Here is a 23,563-nt window from a genome sequence, read left to right on the forward strand (position 1 = left end):
CCAGCAGTTAAGCTCCGAGGAACTCCTCGCTTCTTTCAGGCCCTATCTCAGAGACCCTTCTCAGGAGCAGCGTGGGTCTCTATCTCCTGTTGTATGCCCTATCTCAGGGACCTCCCCCTTCCCCACAGGAACTTACCCTACTGTCTGTGGGTGACTCAATGTGACAACCACATGCTCTTCCCACAGAGAGCCTCTCCTCACACCTCTCTCCAGGACCGTCTTTCCTTTAACGAGCGCCCTGCCCTATTTAAATAGTGCTCTGCCTGCTTCGCCACCACAACTGAGGGTCGGGGGGCAACCTTTCTAATTAACCCCCATCACACCCAGCAGGGATCACTAATGAGCCCTTATGTTGTCTTATCATCAGTGAGCTGGTAAACGAAGCTAGCTTGCTGCAAAGGGCCGGCCAGCCCATGACGCTGCCCAATCCCTGCTGAAACTTTCTTATTATTGCTAAATTGGGTCTGGTGGTGCTAGGCGCTGTACAAAGAAGCGACTTGTTGAAGGTCACTTAGGAGGCCAGAGCCAAGATTGTCAGAGCATTTTATAGGAATTAGGGCCTTATCTCCCATAGGCACCTTTGAAAAAATCCAACCCTAATCTCCCTGGATTTCAGTTCCCCATCTATATAAAGAAGGTGGCTAATAATACTTTTTCTGTCTGTCTTTTCTAGTTAGATTGTAAATTTCATAGAGTAGAGACTGTCTCTATATATCCATGCAGTGCTCAGCAAAATAAGGCTCTGATCTCAATTGGATTTCCAGGTGCTACTATAATATCAAAAGACAATAAATGGCACCAACCGGAGCTCTGAATGTGTAATTCGTTTGCATATGCTATGTGACCAAAGCCAGCAAGTAGAAATAAGGCAAACATTTTTAACAGTTTTCAGAGTAGCAGCCGTGTTAGTCTGTATCCGCAAAAAGAACAGGAGTACTTGTGGCACCTTAGAGACTAACAAATTTATTAGAGCATAAGCTTTCGTGGACTACAGCCCACTTCTTCGGATGCGAAGGTAGTTAACCATAGGAACAACCTGCCTAGGGGTGTGAGGGATTTTTCATCCCTTGAAGTCTTTACATCGGATTTGGATGGGACACCTGATAATTCATGGGATGGTGAGGGTGACTCCGGGCTGGCCTCAGTGCCCCAGTAGGCTGCTAGGGGGCGCTGTGCTGCAGGCAGCAGGGTGGGGGCTCTTTATGGGACTCTCTTCCCTGAGAGCTAGTGCTGAACCCAATGGGACACTAGGGGGCGCTGTTCTGCAGGGAGCAGGTTGAGGAGCTCAGGCGGGAGGGCCCCGTTTTAGCCAGTTCTGATTGCAATCCGCCAGTGGGGTGGTGCTGTCACTCAATCAGTGGTTACCTCCGCCAGGAAGTTTGGCTCTGCTGACAATCTACAATCAATCAGGAAACACTATTTGCTTTTCTGCAGCAGAGCTGTCACAGACACGTCGGTTGTCATGTCGAGGGCCACGCAGCAGCCTGAGAGCTAACAAGACTTGTGGTGCAGAAGAAGAGAGAAAGTGTGATACTGGGGCAGGAGGAAAACCTTTTCATTATGAAGGAACAAAACCTACTGTGGGCTGTGACCACTTTGGTATTACTTGGTAAATAGAGACTCTACATCTGGAATCTTCTTAACTCAGAGCCAGAATAGAAGTGAGGGTGGGGGAGTCTTGGTGAACTGGGCAGGGGTTTTCAAAGTGCTGGTTTGGGTACCTAGTTCTCTTAGGCTCCTTTGAAAAAATCTCAGCCTGAAGCTTTGATAAACTTTGGATGAAGGGGACGGATCATTTGATAATTACCTGTTCTGTTAATTCCCTCTGGAGCACCTGACATCGGCCACTGTTGGAAGACAGGATACTGGGCTAAATGGACCTTTGGTCTGATCCAGTATGCCTGTTCTTATGCTCTTATGTAATGGGGAAATATCACACTGTTGCCCAGTCCTTGGGCCATTCTTCCTATGGTTAAAAAGTTTCAATGGAAATGACTGGGCATCTGAGTAAACCTGATGGTGGGGTTGGCATAGTAATAAATAATAATAGTATATAATAGTATGATAATAATAATTAATAATAATTAACAATTAATATATATATTTACCAAATATTATTAATTAGCAAGATCCAATGATTTCCACCTAGGGGTAGGTGCTGTGCAAAGAAAAATAAGTGTCAATGCCTGATCCAAGATGTCGCTGAAGAATATTATTGTCATCATCAGGATAATCAATGAGGGACGTTCTCCATAAAAAATTCAGTGGCAACATTCTACGACTAACCTCTCCTTCACCCCCGCTTTGTAACAGGCTCCAGCATGGAAGATGCTGTAACGCAGACCCAGCGGGGAGCATCAGGTGAGGAGAGTGGGTCTGTGATGTTGGATTGCGCTTATGAAACTGACGCTAGCTATTAATGGAAACTGTGTGTTTTACAACAGATTGATGTATGAATAGATGATACACATGGAAGGACAGATAGATATGGATAGATAGGAACATTAAGAAATTAGTGAGAGGCAACAGCAGAAAGAAAGGTAAATAGATACACAGATAGACATGGAGAGAGACATAACATAAGAACAGCCATACTGGGCCAGACCAAAGGTCAGTGCCCTGTCTTCCGGCAGTGGCCAGTGCCAGGTGCCCCAGAGGGAGTGAACAGAACAGGGAATCATCAAGTGGTCCATCCCCTGTCACCCATTCCCAGCTTCTGCGGATAGACAGACATTTGTTAGGTGCTGTAACACTCTGATATAGGTCGTTCTAATGCTGTAATTTCATTTCCCTGCAGTCTCCTGCTGTGAGGCCCAGTTGGTTCCGAGACCCGAGTCACTGGTTGTTCAGGAAGGAGACATCGCCACCGTGACCTGGACTTACACCAGCGCTTACCAAACCTACCAGTGGTACCAGCAGCTCCACCGGAGAGGGCTGGGCCCCCAGTGACTGTCAATACTAGGGAGAAAGTCACTGACGGGCAGTTCATGGGCGAGCACCTGGAGAATTTGAAAAGCAGCTTGTGACGAAGTGGGGGGTTTTCTTGTTTTCTGTGGAGTTTCAATGGTTTGCATGCGGAGGGGGTGGGACTCAGTTTCCCTGGGTGTTACTGGTTTAACGAGGTGAGGGGAGAGGTAGTGTGTTTTGCAGAGGTCCGGAGAGAGGACGTGGGGACCCAGCCGGTGGCCGGGAGGATGGATGCCCCAGCGACTGGTGACCTGGCGACCTGGTGACCCAGAGGCCCAGCTGAGGAGACGCAGCCGGTTCTGGCCAGTGGGAGGACAATGGGCTGCAGAGTGAGGACCCAGTGACCTAACCAGCCGGTTCCAGCCAGAGGGAGAAGCAGGAGAGGAGGCGCTGGTTTACGATCCTGTTTACCTGGAAGGAAGACAATGGACAGAGGCGGGGCCTGGGGCAGGGGATCTCGGATGCCCAGCAGCGAGAAGGGGGGGGGGCTCTGGGCTGGAGAGGGGAAGCAGGCAGAGCCCACCTGGAGGCAGAGAGACTGGGATGTGCTGGGCTGAGGGACGCCAGGCCTGAGGGTCAGAGAGTTTCCTGTGCTGTGTTCAACTCTCAATAAACCCTCCTGTTTTATGCTGGCTGAGAGTCACTCCGGTCTAGAGAACAGGGTGGCATCAACCCCTTCGGGGGTGGAGGTCCTGGGGGTCTAGAGCGAGTGGACTCCCTGAGGGGGGCCCACGTCAGAGACAGATGTGCTAAGGCTCAGAGAGGTGCGGATCCAGGAGGTGGAGGGGCCGGACCCCGAGAGAGAGTTTACCTCCAAGAAGGGCTGTCTCACTAAAAGGGGCACCCTCCATGGACCGCACGGGGCCAAGAGTGGGCACGATCTGTGAGTCCGTGACACAGCTCTCGGCCCAGCTTGGAGTCCCAGGTGGGGGACTCAGACCCCTACTTCTGTGGGGTGGAGGCACAGCGACCCAAGCTGGGCTCAGCATAAAAAAAAAACATCCTCTGAAAAGCAGCTTGGTGGGGGAAATGCAGGCACAGCAGTCCCCAGCTGGTGTGAATGCATCATAGCTCAGCTGGAGTCAATGGGCCAGATCCCCAGCTGGTGTAAATTAGCATCATTCCACTGGAGTCAATGGGCCAGATCCCAAGAGCTCACAAGACATATGCGAAAGAGAGAGAGAGGCAGAAAGTGAAAAGAGAGTCACGAGGGGGGGGGCAGGTTACCAAGGTCCCACAGCCGGGGCTAGAACTTAGCAGCCCTGAACCCTATTCCAGCCGGTTATCCACCAGACCACACTGCTTATCAAATGCAGTGACTTTATTGGCATCACTGTGGGTTTACATTCACTGACGTAACCAGCTGTAGGGTCGAGAGTCCCTAGTATTGTTGTTTGCTGCTTAACACTCCTTAAAACCTATGGCCACAAAAATTAAAAACAACAGCTTAATCCTGGAGGGGATTTTTCTTTAGGAAATGGATTTGTACAGGGAAAAGTCCCTTCTCTGGACCACATGGCACCATCCAGCGTTTGCAGCAATGGAAAAATCAACTGGAAGCAAAGGGAAAAACGTTCCCAGCTTTTGGAACGAGCAGCTCACTTGGGAAAGAGATGATGGGTAAGTTTTCTCCTGGCCCTGGGTCTCGCTGCGGTTCGGGCTGTTGTCCTCCAGAGGGCGCTGCAGCACAGGCAGCATTGCTCTCTATAGACAGGGCGCACCGGTTTATTCCAGTCACCGGTTTCCCACGGTCCAGTTCTCCTGCCAGCCCCCTCATACGTGGTGAGGCCTGTGGGGGGCTCAGCCAGGGGCGCTGGAACAATGTGCACAGCGGGGTGCTGGGAACCATTGAACCAAACTTTAAACCTGGATATGATGGAAACCACGTCAAGCCAGGGGGTGCGGCAGCCCCCCCTCTCGCCAGCACCCTTAGTTCCAGCACCTGTGGGCTCAGCCGCAGGGCAGATATTGAGGGGAGGGGAGGGGAGGTTCATACTTGGCCGCAGGAGTCACTCACACCTCCAGCTGTGACATCATTGGCTGATTTCTAATCTTCACCATTCAGACAGCGGCTCTCTCCTCCCTCGGCCCAGGGCTGCAGGGGGAGGACAAGAGCTGCCCCCTGCGTGACTCTCTCCCAGGCTGGCTGGAGAGAAAAGCGGCAGTGCCCTGCAGAAGAGCCGAGACGCTGAGGCGATGGCCACGGTCCGGGACTCAGCCATTGTGCTGATTTTGCTTTTCAGTGAGTAAGATTCCAAATCCCATTTCTGAAAGATTCTCCACCTGCCTCCCCACCCCCTTCATTACTGGCGTTGAGAGATTAAACAGACCTTCCTCCTCCTCCTCCTCTGCAAGAAGGGATGCTGTCAGGCAGGGATTTAAGTGCCCAAATCCCACTGGAATTGAATTTCAATGGAATCTGGGAGTCTAAATAAAAAGGAGGGTGATCTGTTGTTCTTCATGTCCACAGACGGCAGGGCAAGAAGTAAGTGGCTTAGTTTGCAGGAAGGGAGAGTGAGATAAGACGTTAGGAAAAACTTTCTAACTATAAGGAGAGTTGAGCTCTGGACACGTTAAGTAGGGAGGTTGTGGAATCCCCATTGTTGGAGAGTTTGAAGATCAGGTTAGACAAACACCCGTCAGGGATGGTCTCATGGCCTCAGAAGGGGATGGGGGGCTCTACATGACCTCTTGAGGTCAGCCCGACATTAGCATCATTCTATGAAATCCCTTCAGCTCCTTTAAAAATCCCAGAACCAAGAACTCCCCTCAGTGACAGGATCCTCCCACTAACCTCTCTTTCCCCCTCTCCTTGTGCCAGGCTCCAGCATGGAAGATGCTGTAACTCAGACCCAGCCGGCAGTGTCAGGGGTGGAGCGTGAGTCCGTTTCCCTGGACTGCACCTATGAAACTGCGGCTAGCAGCTATTATTTGTATTGGTACAAACAGCCCCCCGGGGAAAGCCTTAATTTCCTTTCTCGGCAACATTCTGGAGGAACAAAGAGGAATGAGGCCGGGGAGAGATTCTCTGTCAATTTGGAGAAATCCAAAAGCTCCGTCACTTTGAGGATCACAGCTCTGGAGTTGGGGGACGCGGCCATGTACTTCTGCGCTTTCAGACACGGTGTTGAAATTCCTAGGGAGTCCTGAACAAAAACCTGACACCTCTCCGCTACTGTAAGAAACTGAGTCCTGCAGGTGAAGTTAGGAGGTGAGCACATGCAGGCAAGGGATGGGGGTGAGGACAGAGGGCTATGAAGTGGGGTGAGACCTGCCACAGCTGGCTTCCTGGAGATGAAAACCTCTTCCTGATTTCTGGGAAAAGGCGGCACCACAATGGTACTCAGTCTTGCAAGACTGCATCTGAAGAAGTGAGGTTCTTACCCACGAAAGCTTATGCTCCCAATACTTCTGTTAGTCTCAAAGGTGCCACAGGACCCTCTGTTGCTTTTTACAGATTCAGACTAATACGGCTACCCCTCTGATGTCTGAAATGGGTCATCTTGATTATCACTACAAAAGATTTTTCTTCTGCTGATTATACCTCATTTTAATTAATTAGCCTCTTAGGGTTGGTAGGGCAACTCCCACCTTTTCAAGTTCTCTGTATGTGTATATATATCTCCTTACTATATGTTCCAGTCTATGCATCCAATGAAGTGGGCTGTAGCCCACGAAAGCTTATGCTCAAATAAATTTACTGTCATAGGGTTATTCCTAGCTCACCCACTCATGTGCAGCATTCTTAAGCCTATGGCTTAGTATGGCTAAGCTACAATCTTACAGGTCTCAGCCTGTGTAGGCCTAGTGTTTCAGCTGTGCTTTACCTATATAACTAAGATAAATAAATAATGAAAGGAACTAATTGGCTGTACTCCCTTCTTAAAGACTGGCTTATTCATTCTTGAGCAGTTCAAGCATTAGACTTTCCATATAATGAGTCCATCAGTCAAATATAGTCTTATATGAATTATTTGCTATAGGAGGTGTCAGACCACTTTTTCATTTTAAGACCCTCTGTCACCATCCCCTCTTCCTCATATAGAGCTGCTGTACTTTGGATTCAAAGTACAGCAACTCTCTTTAACATTAAATGCCCTGGATTCTCACAGTAACCACTATAATGAGCAAATTGGGGAGGGGAAAATGTTCTGTTAACTGTCAGCCTAAGACAATATTCAATAGCTACCAGTCAACAATATTCTCTTCATCAAATGCTTCCTGGGTGACTGAGGCTCTGAACCCAGCATGCCAGCTAAATGGTCTTGCAACTTATGAGGCTTCATGCTCCATCTGAGTCTCTGATCAGAGTGTCGCAGGCTGTGGAGTGATGGAGCAGTGGGTCAGAAACAGAAAACAGAAAAATCCAGATAACACTGATGGATAAAGAATGACAAGGGAAATAAACTCAGACGAGAAAAGCAGACTAATGAAAGTTCAAACTAAAAACTGAGCCAGAAAATTCCATACAAGCATACAGACAAAGAGAGACTAAAACATAGGTCAAATGATATAGATCTCAGAAATTGATACAGGGGGGAATGAAGAAAAAGGGGGTTACAGTCATGTCACAGGGTATTCAGAGTGAAACCTAGTAAAAAAAAGTCTGGATATTTAAAAGTGCTTATCAGTCAAGTGTGTCTTTTCCTTTCTGTTTTTCCCTTCACATTTTTCTACCTTGTCTTAGTATTTCTCTTTCTTCAAAAAGAGAAGTTTATGATACATTAAAGGCGGGGAAAGGTTTCTTTAAAATGCCAGTTTGCTTTCATATATCTCCAGCAAAATGTCTTTGCTGTGCTTGACATCAAATTGCATAACAAAAGTATAGACCAGCAAAAATAAAGTTCTTGCTTTTAGCTGTATAATTCACTGACATAAAAAGAAAAAGAAAAAAAAAAGAAACAAGCAGATTGTGTGGCACTTTTGTGAAAGCAACACGCCCACACCCCCCTTATGTACACTATTGCTCACCTCAATTATCTGGGATAATCCCAAGGAAGAAGAATCCCAGGGAATAATTGTTCCCTTTTGTGTGTGTATTTGTGGAAAGGTTATAGAGACCGGCCTAAAGAGATTCCAAGGAAGAAATTGTTAATGCCTGAACAAAATGTTAACCCGTGTGCCCATGAAGGACATTGAAAAAGTTGCGGCGGGTTAGGGCTCGATGTTATTTATAATATAATATGCCCCTAGAGCAGGGGTCGGCAACCTTTCAGAAGGGGTGTGCCGAGTCTTCATTTATTCACTCTAATTTAAGGTTTCACGTGCCAATAATATATTTTAACATTTTCAGAAGGTTTCTTTCTATAAGACTATCATATATAACTAAACTATTGTTGTATGTAAAGCAAATAAGGTTTTTAAAATGTTTAAGAAGCTTAATTTAAAATTAAATTACAATGCAGAGCCCCTCGGACCGGTGGCCAGGACCCGGGCAGTGTGAGTGCCACTGAAAATCAGCCCACATGCCGCCTTCAGCACGTGTGCCATAGGTTGTCTACCCCTGCCCTAGAGTATATGTTTGAGAAGTGTGTGGCTACTCAAACTAGCCACCATATTTTGTATAGTGCAAGACTGGAGCCTTTCCATTGTAGCTAGGGAGCACTTTGTTCATATGGCAGGTTGGTGCTGGATTCTCTTACCAAAGTATCTCACTCCCCGGTGTGTGTGTGTGTTGGGAACGAAAGATGAGGTACACTTCAGTGGGTGCGTGGGAGAGGGGCGAACAGGGAGAACAAAAATAGAGGAATAAAGCATTTAGGGCCAAATTTAAAAAAACGTCTGTGCACCTAATTATTTACACGCGCGACTAGTGAGAGGTGGTACTTTGGAAAACTTCTAAGAAACACAAACTATCTTTACAAGGCCACCCTCACCTCCTGTATCAGTGAAATACTCTCTCTGTGAGAAAGGCTCGTTTACGGGCAAAGGTTTGAGAAAACCTGCTGCAAACATTGCCCATTTGTGATCACATTTTGCCACTTGGGGGCGCAGTGTTGCTAGACAAATAATACAAGTAACAGCGTTCTTCTTGTCCCCTGCTCTCTGCCTGCCCCTGGCGCCAGTCTAGCCCCCTTTGCCTTTCAGACTCTCCTCTTTCTGACGGTACCACTGATGAGGATTTACAGAGCAGGGAAAATCACTCCTGTGAAGTTGGGTTTATGTTATTCTAACAGCTCCTGCTGAGAGATACAACATTCATTTTAAAGCACATTTTTAAGGCCAGAATTTTTGTCTTCCCAAACTGGAGCTACTAGGCACGAAGACAAATCAATTCTTGCGGGATTATGAAATTAGCTGTGTTTAGTCACAGAATCATTAAGCCAAAGATGTCTGCAATTTGGCTCTCCGCTGTTACAGTCTTAGTTTGTCTAAGTGAGTAACGTTCTGGTTCTCACCTTCGTTACATTCTATCGAGCCATGTCTGTATCCTGTCTTCATACTTTATTTTGTTTGAGTGCCTAAGATCACAAAGTGCTCAGCTCCTATTGTATCTAATAAGCTTGTACCGTCTATAGAATGTCAATGATCTCTATTGTATCTGAGCATAACTATAACGTATCTATTATATCTGATTGCATGTGTTGTGTTTCTGTTGTCTCTGAGTGTCAATATTCTTTATTATACCCGAGTCTAAATATGATGTTGCTGTTGTATCTGATTGTATCCATTTATGTTCGCATGGTCTCTCAGTGCAGACTTTGGATTTCTGTTATGTCTTTTAGTGAATCTACCACGTTTCTACTATATCTGTGTTTATCGGTCATGTTTTCGCTGTATTGTTGGTATCTGTTACATGGATGTTGTCTCGGAGTGTCTCAGCTTCGCTTGGTTCTGTTCTATCTGAGTGGATCTGTTCTGCTCTGTTCCTCCCACAGAGAGCATCTATGGAGCAGACTCAGTGACCCAAACTCAAGGCAGCGTTACCATCTCCCAAGGGGAACCTGTGCGTCTGAATTGTACCTATCAATTTTCTGTCACTCCTTATCCCCTCTGGTACGTGCAGTTCCCCAGCCAGGCCCTCACACTCTTCCTGAGGGATGTTGGACGGGACGAATCGGATGAAGGGATCATAAAAGGGTTCGATGCCACCCATGATAAAAAGCACAAATCCTTCCACCTGTGGAAACCGTCCAGCGACGTGAGCGACTCCGGGACCTATTACTGCGCCGCGAGCGACACAGTGACACGGACCGGCCGGGGAGCTGCGCAAAAACCGCGCAGGGTCTGTGCAGAGCAATGGGGAAGCGAGGACCGGGGTCTGGGAGGGGAAGGGAGGAATGGTGCAATCACAGAACTTGGATCAGATCTCTCTGGTCACCGGCTTGATCCAATCCAGGGCTTCACCTTTTTGTAGACATTATACGGAATAGCATGAAACAAAATGAGCGTAACACCAATAAAGTCAAAGAAACTCACACACAAACTCTACCGGGATCATCAGGGGAAAGTTCCTAGTCTACAGGGAAACTGGCACTTTGGGGTGGAGGAATATTTAAGTGCCGAGGAGAGAAACATCGACCCATAGACAGACAGACAGACAGACAGCAACATCCTCCTTTGGCACTAATGCTGCTGGGGGAGCTGGTTTATTGGCGGAGTTACCCCAAACCCATTCGTTTGAATAACTGACCACTGTTTGGCGCAAGTTGCAAGTAAATTAGTGAGATTTCCTGCAGCGGCCTGAGCGCCTGATAACCGGCGATTTGCAGCGTCGAGGCGGGAGTTAACCTGTCACAGCTGGCGGTTACCAGCACAGAGAGACAGGAGCGGCAGGCAAGGCATCATTGCATGTCTTTGTTCTCTACCTTTGGGTTGTCGCTGGAAGGAAACGCTCAGAGCTCCCGTCTCTCTGACTGTCGCTGGGGCTGGCGAGAGAAAAAGGGCAGCCCCCTCCCTGCAGGCACCGTGCAAATGTTTCACAGTGGAGTGTGGCTTTTACATTTTGACACAGACACATCGCGGACACGGGAGGGCTTCAACAGCCCCCGTGTTAGCGACTGGGCTGATGGTTATCAGTGAGTAAATCAACAGTTTCCCCCAATCTCTGTCTTGCCCAACCCCCCCTCTCTCCTCCACCCTACATCCCCCCACCTCACCAAATGCACCCCCCATCGCTCCACATACACACTCCTCTTCTTCTTTCTCTCGATCCAGTCACACCTCTCTCTCCTTCCCCCTGCATTCCTCCCCCCCCCCCGCCTTCGAAACACCCAGAGCAGTTACTGGATGGGGGCTGGTGAAAGGGGATTTACCCCTAGGGTCCCTCGGAAGTTTCACGCGCACTGAATCAATTCTCTTGCTGGTTTTCGCTCGTAGTGGCCCCGGGCAGAGCCGAGATCCAGCAGCCGGGCTCCGCAGAAGCTTTGGAAGGAGCCGAACTGAACCTGACCTGCTCCCAGTCCTCCACCAAGGCGAGTGACAGCACAGTCTGGTACCGGCAGCTCCCGGACCTGGAACCCCAGTTTGCAGTTACCGGTTACAAGGAAACCACTAAGAGCCCCGAGCCGGCGGGAGCCCTGCACATCTCCGCCGAGAGAGAGCCCAGCCCCCTGGCCCTGAGCCCTGTGAGGCGGGGAGACGCTGCGGTGTATTTCTGTGCTCGGAGGGACACAGTGGGACATTCAGCGGCTGCTCCCTTCTGGTGTGAGCAGATGGTGAGGAACGCTTCAGTGGGTGCTGGGGGAGAGGGACGACCAGGAAGAACTAAAAGAGAGGAATAAAATATATATGGCCAAATTTACAAAAAAAAAAAAAAAAAAAAAACCATCTCTGTGCGCCTAATTATTTACACGTGCGATTGGTGAGAAGTGGTAGTTTGGAAAACTTCTAAGAAAGTCTCTTTCAAAGGGAATTAAGAAGAGCGTAAAGGGAAGGGTAAAACCATGGAAGTAAATAAACCCTTCCAAGACATCCGCAAGCACTTCACACAGCGCCCCCTCAAGCTTTTCCATAGGATGTTGTGAAGGTCAAGACTATAACAGGGTTAAAAAAAGAACTAGATAAGTTCATGGAGGATAGGTCCATCAATGGCTATTAGCCAGGATGGGCAGGGATGGTGTCCCTAGCCTCTGTTTGTCAGAAGCTGGGAATGGGCGACAGGGGATGGATCAGTTGATGGTTCCCTGTTCTGTTCATTCCCTCTGGGGCACCTGGCATTGGCCACTGTCGGAAGACAGGATCCTGGGCTAGATGGACCTTTGGTCTGACCCAGTATGGCCGTTCTTATCTATCCATCCCCAGGGCTATCTCTCCATCCATCTATCACCGCCAGGGGTTGCTGCCGTACAAGCAAAAACTGGTCCCTATATGGACATAATGACACCTCGGTCTACTGCTTCACCTGGCTTTTCATACAGTCGATTGAGGTCCCCTGCCCCCATCCCGAGCCTGCCTCCTGACAGACGCAGTTTTGGAGGCTCAGACGAAAGGCAGCTCAAAGACAGAGAGGGAGAAACGTGTTTATGCGCCTCTCCCCGAGTCCCTCATACCTCCAGCTCCGGCAGTAGCATCTTGGCCTGTTATTTAGTCCTCCCCGCTCTAGAATCATAGAATAGCAGGGTTGGAAGGGACCTCAGGAGGTCATCTAGTCCAACCCCCTGCTCAAAGCAGGACCAATCCCTAGACAGATTTTTACCCCAGTTCCCTCAAGGATTGAATTCACATCCCTGGGTTTAGCAGGCCACTGCTCAAACCACTGAGCTATCCCTCCCCCCCGTCTAAGGAAACGGGCAACGCTTCCCTCTCGCCCGTTTGCGCAGGGCAAGGCAGCGAGACCAGGGGCTGATCCCGGGGAGGAGCAGAGACCCCGAGAGTCCCCTGTGGCCATGGTACCAATGCTGGGCTCGGCGCTTGTGCTGGTTTTTGTTTCAGGTCGGAAAGATCACACATTTTCCAATCTCTCTCTTCCCTTCCGCGTTCTCCCTTCTGCGCTCTTCTAACCACCCCTGGCAGGCACAGGGAAAGGATGGGGTTTGGCGACTGGAAGTTTCATGCCCACTAAATTAATTCGCTGCTGCGTTTTCTCTCCTAGGCGCCCCGGGCAGAGCCGAGATCCGGCAGCCGCGCTCCGCAGAAGCTTTGGACGGAGCCGAACTGAACCTCACCTGCTCTCACGGTTCCGTAACAACTGAAACTATAGTTTGGTACCGGCAGTTCGCGAGCCGAGGGCCCCAGTATATAGTCTCGGGATACCAGGGAATCGTTAACAGCATCGACCCAGAGGGAGCTTTGCACATTCCTGAAGACAGAAAATCCAGCACATTGTCCCTGCGCAGGGTGCGGCTGGCAGACGCAGCGGTGTATTATTGTGCTCTGAGCGACACAGTGTGACAACCAGGGGCGGCCCCCGTACAATAAGTATCTCACTCCGGGGTGGCGGGGGGGAGGGGGGATGTGGGGTGTGTTTCCGGGCGGAGAGTGTGAAACAAGGGTGACCAGAGTAGAAAAAAAGAAATTAATAAAACAATTAGGGCAAAATTTACAAAAGTCTCAGTGCGCCTAATTATGAATTGAGGCGACTGGTGAGGTCTGATACTCTGGCAAAGATCTAAAAAAGTCCTCTTCGGAGAGAAATCTGAAGCCCAGTAAAAGGTAAAACCATGACACAAACAAACCAAAAACCCGTCTCACTCCAACTGCAAGGACAATATCTTATATAGCTGCACCCTACAACATCCTCCTTTTCTTCCATCTGGCCAAAAATATTACTGGGGGGAAACCCCGATTATTGCCTAATTAATTAGTCAATCCCATTCAGCTTTAATAATCTCTCACGATTTAGCGGGAAATCAGGGTAAATTAGTACTGCACTGGGGCTGCCTGACAACACCCGCCGTTTGCAGACGAGCCGTGTGTGCTGCAGAGACGAACTCAGTTGGGAAAATTAATCTGTGGGAGAGGAGGGGCGGTTCTGTTGAACACTTCTACAGTTCCCCGGCAGAGGGCGCTGCAGTCCAAGCAGAAGCGCCCAGTGTAAACGCGATGACCCATGAGTCTCTTTCACCCTTTGGGTTTTTCATGCGGTCTAGTTCCCATGTCACCCTATCTGAGCCGCCTCCTGGCAGACACAGGGCACTTGCCAAGCAGACACAGAAGGGGCTTTGTGTGATTGGCACCAGCAGTGACACATCCCAAAATAAAGCAGCAACATCATTGCATGCGTCTCTCTCCCTTGGGTTTGCAGCTGTAGGAAAAAAGGACCGAGCTTCTGTCTCACTGACTGTCCTCGGGGCTGGAGAGAGAGACAAGGGCCTGACCCCTGCAGAAGAGCAGAGGAATCCAGATTTTTCTGAGGATGGGAACAATCGGGGGCTCAGCGATTGTGCTGGTTCTTGTTTTGAGTAAGATTTCGTGTTTCCAATATCCATCCATCCATCCATCTAACCCAGTACACCACCTCTGTCCCCCCTTCCCTCCTTCCCTCTCTCTTCCTAGATGTTTAAACAGGCATGGCAGTCTCAGGAAGGATGATTTTACTTCTAAAATTCCTTAGACATTTAATACGCACTAACTTAATTCTCTGTCTGGTTTTCCTTCCCAGGCGCTCCAGGCAGAGCCAAGATCCAGCAGCCGGTCTCGGCGGAAGCTTTGGAGGGAGCCGAACTGAACCTCACCTGCTCTCACCCCTCAGCCAGCGCTGATAATATACTCTGGTACCGGCAGTTTTCGAACCGAGGACCCGAATTTATAGTGACTGGATTCAGTGGAACTGCTCACAGCCCCGACCCAGAGGGAACCTTGCACATCTCCAGGGATAAAGAAAACAGCACCTTCGCCCTGCGCAGGGTGCGGCTCGCAGACGCAGCTGTGTATTACTGTGCTCGGAGCGACACAGTGGGACAGCCAGGGGAGGCTCCCGTACAATAAATCCCCTACTCCGGGGCTGGTAGCTAGTGTATGTTCGTGGGGAGGGAGACAAGTCGCGGCGGGGAGGGTGGGGAGGAGAAGGTAAGAAACCAGAAAGGAGGAAGAGAACATTTAAGCGGGGTGAGTTCTAAAGAAATCTAGAGAAAGACGCAGTTCAGCGGCATTAGGGGACCTAACTCCCTCAGGCCCCTCCGAAAATCCGAATTCAGGGTCTGAGCCCGAGACAGCTTAAGTCAAAGGACGGACTGATGTTGAGGTCAATGTGTTTTGGGTCACGCTCTGAGTTTCCTTGTCACGTGAAACCTCCACTGGTTTATCCTACCCGGCCCGTTATCTATCCATCCACCCACCCATCTATCATCATTTTTATAATGTTCCCCATCACCTTAATGTTTTAGCAGCCAAATCCTGTAGACAAACCATGTAAAATAGACTAGTCTTTTAAAAATAAGGTACTACTAAGATCTCCTTCCTTACCACACCATACGGGGATTGGCTGTTCTTTAAACGTGAGAAAGTTGAACTCTTTGGCAGTATTATAAGGCAACCAGATTCGGTAAAGAAAAAAGATGAAGTAGGTTTAAAGGTGAAACCAAGAAAGTAACTACAATAGTCCCAGATACTTCGATGTTTGTGTGATGAGGGATCAATAGACGAACAAACAGGTAAAACTGTGAAGAAAATGATTCCCAAATGTAGCAAAACAAAACGCCCTCCATTTAGCGAGTATTGAGTGCAAATTAATGAGATTTCACTTCACCGCCTGGTAATGCCCGCCTTTTGCAATTGATAATTAATTGTGCAGTAGGGATTAACTCTTTTGGAAAAGGTTTCAGAGGGGTAGCCGGGTTAGTCTGTATCTGCAAAAACAACGAGGAGTCCTTGTGGCACCTTAGAGACCCACACATCTATTTGGGCATAAGCTTTCGTGGGCTATAACCCACTTCATCAGATGCATGGAGTGAAAAATACAGTAGGGAGGTATAAATATACAGCACATGAAAAGATGGGAGTTGTCTTACCAAGTGGGGGGTCAGTGCTAACAAGGCCAGTTCAATCAGGGTGGATGTGACCCATTCCCAACAGTTGACAAGAAGGGGTGAGTATCAACAGAGGGAAAATTACTTTTTGTCCTGAACCATACCACTCCCAGGCTTTATTCAGGTCTAATTTGATAGTGTCAAGTTGCAAATTCATTCCAGTTCTGCAGTTTCTCGTTGAAGTCTGTTCTTGAAGGTTTTTTTGTTGAAGAATTGCCACTTTAAGATCTGTTATTGAGTGAGCAGGGAGATTGAAGTGCTCTCCTACTGGTTTTTGAATGTTACAGTTCTTGATGTCTGATTCGTGTCCATTTATTCTTTTGCATAGAGACTGTCCGATTTGGCCAATGTGCATGGCAGAGGGGCATTGCTGGTACGTGATGGCATATATCATATTGGTAGATGTGCAGGTGAACACGCCCTTGATGGTGTGGCTGATGTGGTTAGGTCCTATGATGGTGTCCCTTGAATAGATATGCGGACAGAGTTGGAAACGGGGTTTGTTGCAGAGATTGGTTCCAGGGTTACTGTTTCTGTTCCATGGTGTGTAGTTGCTGGTAAGTATTTGCTTCAGGTTGGGGGGCTGTCTTTAAGCAAGGACTGGCCTGTCTCCCAAGGTCTGTAAGAGTGCGGGATCATCCTCCAGGATAGGTTGTGGATCCTTGATGATGTGCTGAAGAGTTTTTAGTTGGGGGCTGAAGGTGACAGCTAGTGGCGTTCTGTTACTTACTTTGTTGGGCCTGTGCTGCAGTAGGTGACTTCTGGGTACCCTTCTGGCTCTGTCAATCTGTTTCTTCACTTCACCAGGTGGGTATTGTAGTTTTAAGAATGCTTGATAGAGATCCTGTAAGTGTTTGTCTCAGTCTGAGGGATTGAAGCAAATGTGGTTGTATTTTAGAACTTGGCTGTAGACAATGGATCGTGTGATGTGGTCTGGATGAAAGCTGGAGGCATGTAGGTAAGTATAGAGGTCAGTAGGTCTCCAGTATAGGGTGGTGTTTATCTGACCATCACTTATTTGCAGTGTAGTGTCCAGGAAGTGGATCTCTTGTGTGGACTGGTCCAGGCTGAGGGTGATGGTGGGGTGGAAATGATTGAAATCCTGGTGGATTTCCTCCTTTCCATGGGTCCAGATGATGAAGATGTTATCAATGTAGCAGAAGTACAGGAGGGGCACTAGGGGATGAGAGCTGAGGAAGCGTTGTTCTCCCATAAAAATGTTGGCATACTGTGGGGCCATGTGGGTACCCATAGCAGTGCCGCTGATTTGAAGGTATACATTGTCCCCAAATGTGAAATAGTTGTGGGTGAAGACAAAGTCACAAAGTTCAGACACCAGGTTTGCCATGACATTATTAGGGATACTGTTCCTGATGGCCTGTAGTCCATTTTTGTGTGGAACGTTGGTGCAGAGGGCTTCTACATTGATAGTGGCTAGGATGGCATTTTCTGGAAGATCACCAATGGATTGTAATTTCCTCAGGAAGTCAGTGGTGTCTTGAGGATAGCTGGAAGTGCCGGTAGCATAGGGTCTGAGGAGAGAGTCTACATAGCCAGACAATCCTGCTGTCAGGGTGCCAATGCCTGAGATGATGGGGCATCCAGGATTCCCAGGTTTATGGATCTTGGATAGCAGATAGAATACCCCTGGTCGGGGCTTTAGGGATGTGTCTGTGTAGATTTGTTCCTGTGCTTATTCAGGGAGTTTCTTGAGCAGATGGTGTAGTTTCTTTTGGCAATCCTCAGTGGGGTCAGAGGGTAATGGCCTGTAGAATGTGGTGTGAGAGAGTTGTCTAGCAGCCTCTTGTTCATACTCCAACCCATTCATGATAATTACAGCACCTCCTTTTTCATCCTTTTTTTATTATAATGTCACCGTTTCTGAGGCTGTGGATGGTGTGACGGGTTGAGTCACAGAAACCTCCTTGGGACTGCCACCTGATGTGCTGGGACTACCTCTAAGCCAGTTTTTCCTGGCAGCTTGGGACTTCAGTTCCTTGCTTTGTTGAGCCAGACAGACTGGCCTGCTACAAACCCAGACCCAGGTCCAAACCACATCCCCCAAAAGCTGCAGGCTTAATTGAAAACAGCTTAAGAAGTGTTCCTGTCTCCAACACCCCGATACCCAGATCCCAATGGGATCCAAACCCCAAATAAATCTGTTTTACTCTGTATAAAGCATGTACAGAGTAAACTCATAATTTTTTTGCCCGCTATAACACTGATAGAGAGATATGCATAGCTGTTTGCTCCCCCAGGTATTAATACTTGCTCTGGGTTAATTCATAAGTAAAAAGTGATTTTATTAAATTTAAAAAATAGGATTTAAGTGATTCCAAGTAATAACAGACAGAACAAAGTAAATTACCAAGCAAAAAAACCAAAACCACGCAAGTCTAAGTCTAATACAGTAGGAAACTAAATGCAGGTAAATCTCACCCTCAGAGATGTTCCAATAAGCTTCTTTGACAGACTAGACTCCTTCATAGTCTGAGTCCAGAAATCACTCACACCCCTGTAGTTACTGTCCTTTGTTCCAGTGTCTTTCAGGCATCTCTCTGGTGTGGAGAGGCTATCTCTTGAGCCAGCTGAAGACAAAATGGAGGGGTTTCCCAGGCCCTATTTAGTCTTTCTCTTGTGGGTGGAAACCCCTTGTGTTCTCCTGTGCAGACTCACAGCTACAAGATGGAGTTTTGGAGTCACATGTCCATGCATGACTCAGTTCTTTACAGGCCAACACCATTATTTACATGTTAGTTGAACGTTTCCAGGAAAGCTCAGATGTGGATTGGCATCTCTCAAGGTCCACTGTTAGCCAAGGACTCCCAATTACTTGAATAACCCCTTCACACAATGTTGACCAAATCTGCCTTAGGTGCTTCCTACAGCAAACACTTTAAATACAAGCATAGAGCCAATGCTTACAACTTCAGATATAAAAATGATCACACGAATAAGATGAATACATTCAGTAGAACATGACCTTTGCAAAGATATGTAACAACATGGCATATGTAGCATAAAACATATTCCAGTTAAGTCATATTTATACTCATAAGCATATTTCTATAATACATTATGGGGTGCAACATCGCAGATAGCGTTGTGTTATGCACAGCTGAGGTTATGGAGCAAGTAATGCTGCTTTTCCACAATTTCAGCTGGTAGGAAGGTTTCTGTGGGTTAGTGTGCAATTCAGTGGTGTGGTGGAAATATTCCTTGAGTCAGAGATGGTGAATTCCAGGTCACTGCGGTTGTAGAATAACAGGCCAAACAGAGGGAAACAATTATGTCAATAATTTAGTCTGAAACATTGAAAAGAGAGTTTAGATACTCGCTCTGCTCCTTGGACAAGTTCAGGTTTCATTAAATTAAAAACAGCCTCTGTAGTTATGTAACCCCCTTCCCAGTCACTACTGAGCGCCGCAGCGTGTTTATCCTCATACTCCCCGTGGCACAAGGAGAAATGTTACAATCTCCATTTCACATATAAGAAAATTGAGGAAGAGAGCCATTTCCTGGCTTGTCCCAGAGCAAACGGGAAATCGGTGGTAGAGTTAGGAAGCGAACCCCGGTATCTTCATTCTCCGAGCATAAACTGATTTATAAACCCAGTTTTGTTCCCTGCACCACCCGCGATTTCAACTGCAGCCTTCCCTGACCACAGCTTGTTTCCTGTGTCTGTTAAGAGGACCCCAAACTCCTCCCTCTCGGCGGGTTTCCGACTAACCTTCCCCAGGCGTAACCGTAGCAGAGGTTAGGCGCGCCCTGAAGCCCCTCAGAACATGTCACAACATTTCAGCAGAGACTTTTTTGGGGGAGGGGGAATGGTTTTGGTTTGGTGTGACTCCTTCCATAAAACCCCCAAACAGAAATTCTAAACCATAGATTATAAAACCAGAAGGGACCCACTGATCACCTAGATCCCCCCTCTCTTCTCTGCCTGATCAAGTGGTTCAGTTCCTGCCTAGACTGTGTTCCCCAAGCGAGCCGGACAGCCCAAGAGGCCCGGCTCCTGTACTTTGCTTTCTCTCCAGAGGTAACGAACAGCGTAATTGCCATAGTTACAAGTTACCAGGCAGCTGTTTCTAAAACAGCACATGTATTTCTAGGGTGAAAGCGTTACAGAAAAAACAACAAACATAAAAAACCCCACATTAGAACAAACAAATCACCCACATGCTAAAAGGCTTCTCGGGAGTAGCCCCTGGTTTCAGCCTAAGTGTCAGTCCTTCTAAACCCACAACCACGGGTTTTTTCCACATGGGTCATAACTGCCACGGATAACAAACACATAATTTAGTCGTTCCTTTATATAGCTTGGGCCTTTAATCTTACCCACATGTAATAAGTGATAAAAACATAAGAAGGGCTAGAACAAAGGTCCATCTACCCCAGTATCCCGTCTGCCAACAGTGGCCAATGCCCGGTGCCCCAGAGGGAATGAACAGAACAGGGAATCATCAAGTGATCCATCCCTTGTCACCCATTCCCAGCTTCTGGCCAACAGCGGCTCGGGACACTATCCCTACCCAGCCTGGCTAATAGCTGGTCACACACAAACTTACTCCTCAGGCTAGAGCTTCAAAAGGCCGAGTTTCTGTTGGGGAATTTGCATTCACCTCCCCTAGATGTTTCCCAGGCAAACACTCAACACTTTTTGTTCCCAAAGTCCTTTTTTGTCTGGCATTTTGTTCCATATAGACCTCTGAACACTCGGTTCACAGTGACAGATCCACATGGCAGAGCTGTGCAAAAACCCTCCCAGCCCTGCTGCAGATGGATTTAGACATATTAAGGCTGGAAGCAGGGGCCCTTGGCAGATTTATTATACTGTGAAGAAACTCATCATTTGGAGTAATTTTGGTGGTGTCAAGGAATATCTTCCGATTCCTCCCAAAAGCAAATTCCTGCGCAAACATAACAAGGGCCGTACTGGGTCAGACCAGTGGTCTGTCTAGCCCAGTATCTGACAGTGGCCAATGCCAGGTGCTCCAGAGAGAATAAACAGAACAGGTAATCATCCAGTGATCCATCCCCTGATATCCATTTCCAGCTTCTGACAAACAGGCTCTAGGGACACCATCTCCACCCATCCTCTGTCAGCCTCTGTTTTTCTAGGTAACATAGATGAAAACCTGTATGTTAGAGTGTTTTGTTAGAGTACTGTTGTTTCCTTGCATTACTTTTAAATAATAAGCTAGATTAAAGCAATGCTTTGTATGTATGTTGGGGGCAAACAGAGGTTTGATAATCGAAAAGTATTGGCAAAAGGTATTTTAACCAGGAGGACACACACACACACACACACACGCAGAGAGAGAGAGGCATTAAAATAATTGTTCTAAAAATGCTGCGAGGAAGTTCAAAAGAACCGAGGTGAATTAGACACCTAACTCTCTTAATTTCTCTGAACATTTCAGACTTAATTGTTAAAAAAATCTACTTATTTGCATGGGCTTCTTCTGAATGATATCAGAGCGCCTCAAATTATCCAGCCTCACGATGCAGCCGTGAGGGAAAGATGGTCTTATGCCTGTCTTGTAGAGGTAGGGAAAGGGAGCCCAGAAAGACATCAACTGCCTTGCCCAAGGTCGGGGGGAGTGGGCGGCCTCTGTAGAAGAGCAGGGAATCGAAGCCAGGGTTCCTGTGTCTCAGCCCAGAGCCTTAGCCACCAGCTCACTCTTCTCCCCTCAGTGTCACCACTTTGTCACCTGCAGACTGAGCACATCTCACCGCGCTTCCTGTGTCTGTTCAGAGTTTCCCCCAAACCCTCCCGCCTCCACTAGGACAGTTTCTCATGAACCTCCCCCATCCCCCACCCCCCAGTTAGTTGTAGCTGCCTGAAGAGCCGTGAAGTTTAGATTCCTCTTGGCAGCGCTATCTGCAGCGTCTCACTTAATCACAATAGGAAAAAATCGTGGAGACGTATTATATATTCAGCATTGGGCTATTTAATCACCTAGGTAAACAAGCTGGGGTTTCTGAACTTAAAAGTCCAACTTACCATTTAACCCTATCTGGAACCTGACTCTCCACCTGACCCGTACACCCTAAATTTAGAACTAAACCGAACGGCAATGCCAAATACCTACTATACTCTAGCCCTAATCTTATTTTAAACGCCATCGGGCGCATAAACCCCTTCAGATTTTTCGAAATTGCCAGTCTCACACCGCAATGCACCTCTGCGGGTCAGGCACAGGTGAAATGATGCCCTTAATTTCATTGTTTTGTTGCAGGTGCTGCGCTGGGGGACTCGGTCCAGTCTAGGGAACCCCACTTCTCTGGAAGAGAAGGAGACTCTGTGACCCTCACTTGTTCTTATGATACCAGCTCTACCGGCTACGTCTATCTCTACTGGTACCGCCAGTTTCCCAACCAAGCCCCGCAGTACATTCTCTTCAGAGGAGTGAAGCAAGCCAGAGATGAGAGTAATACCGCAGATTTCGCACAGAAGAGATTTTCTTCCCAGGCTGATGACAGCTCCACAGTTCTGAGCATCAAAGCCCTGGAGCTGGCGGACACAGCGGTGTATCTCTGCGCTCTGGATGTGACACAGTGACAGAGCCACATAGGAGAGCCGTACAAAAACCCTCCCAGCCCTGCTGCATTCGATTTTCAGAGATTAATGCTGCTTGCAGATCTCTGGAGGGGACTCCTTCTGCTATGTAAAACCATATATTTTCGGATGACTAGGGGAGGTGAATTTGTTTCTTCTAGCTCCTTCCAAGAGTTAAGTATTTAAAGAGCTACATTCAACTGCCACGCTTGGAGAATATAAAGGGCTCTACGTGTATAGTGTGGGGCAAAAAGAAATGCTAATTTGTACTAAACTGCGGTGTGCAAATGGGAGAATAAAAATCCAGATAACAAATGAAATCGAAATCCTTATTTCTGGTACAACCAGGGTGAAAATGAATGAGTAAAATATGGGAAAAAATACTGTTTAAAATGCCATTTGTGGGAAAATGTGGGTGAAATATTTTAAAAATTAGGTGAAAATACGTATGTTGGCAAGTATCAGAGGGGTAGCCATGTTAATCTGTATGCACAAAAACAACAAAAAATTATTGCCCAAATAAATCTGTTACTCTTTAAAATGCTACCGGACTCCTCGTTGTTTTCAAATATGTTGGGCTGCGTGTGATGGGGTGAAGCTACAGTGAGTGCCACGCTACCAAAGTGAAGTGAGTATTCGAATGGAAGAAAAATTCATATGATGGGCTGATTGGTTTGGTTACTGACATTCCTTTGTATTACTTTTTTTAAGTATATTTCCCACACGATAAAAGCGATGCTTTCTATGAGTGTGGTGTGGCGAACTAATGGCAAAGCAGCGCCATCTGCTGGTGAATAGAATAAATACGTGTTGCGAGTTGAAATCCGTTCATTGTTCTACAGAATTTGAATGTTCTCCCATTGCAGCCGCGCTGATAATAAAGGCTGTTGAAGAAACACACTAATAATTTTAAACAATTCCTCCCGCGAATCTCTCCTGGGATTTCATGAGAGCCGGAGAGAGTTAGGATGCGTGTTAGGAGCCCGACTACATCCCAGTCTATGTTACTGGTCAATACTACATGATACCCGTCACTTTAATATCTGAGTGATTGAAAAGGATTTACCCCATAATGCCCATGGTCAGGCAAAGAAATGTTATCACTCCTCTGTACAGAGGGGGAACT

General features: G+C 47.6%; 1 gene segment (V, D, J or C); it reads left to right on the forward strand.

Moving 5' to 3' along the window:
• Positions 1–12,764: 12,764 nt before the first annotated feature.
• LOC128846168 (T cell receptor alpha variable 4-like) lies at positions 12,765–13,299 on the forward strand. The segment is given in 2 exon segments: positions 12,765–12,840; positions 13,001–13,299. Coding segments are annotated over 2 exon segments (345 nt in total).
• The last annotated feature ends 10,264 nt before the right edge of the window (positions 13,300–23,563 follow it).

This window comes from Malaclemys terrapin, chromosome 12 (assembly GCF_027887155.1).
Source record: "Malaclemys terrapin pileata isolate rMalTer1 chromosome 12, rMalTer1.hap1, whole genome shotgun sequence".
NCBI lineage: Eukaryota > Metazoa > Chordata > Testudines > Emydidae > Malaclemys > Malaclemys terrapin.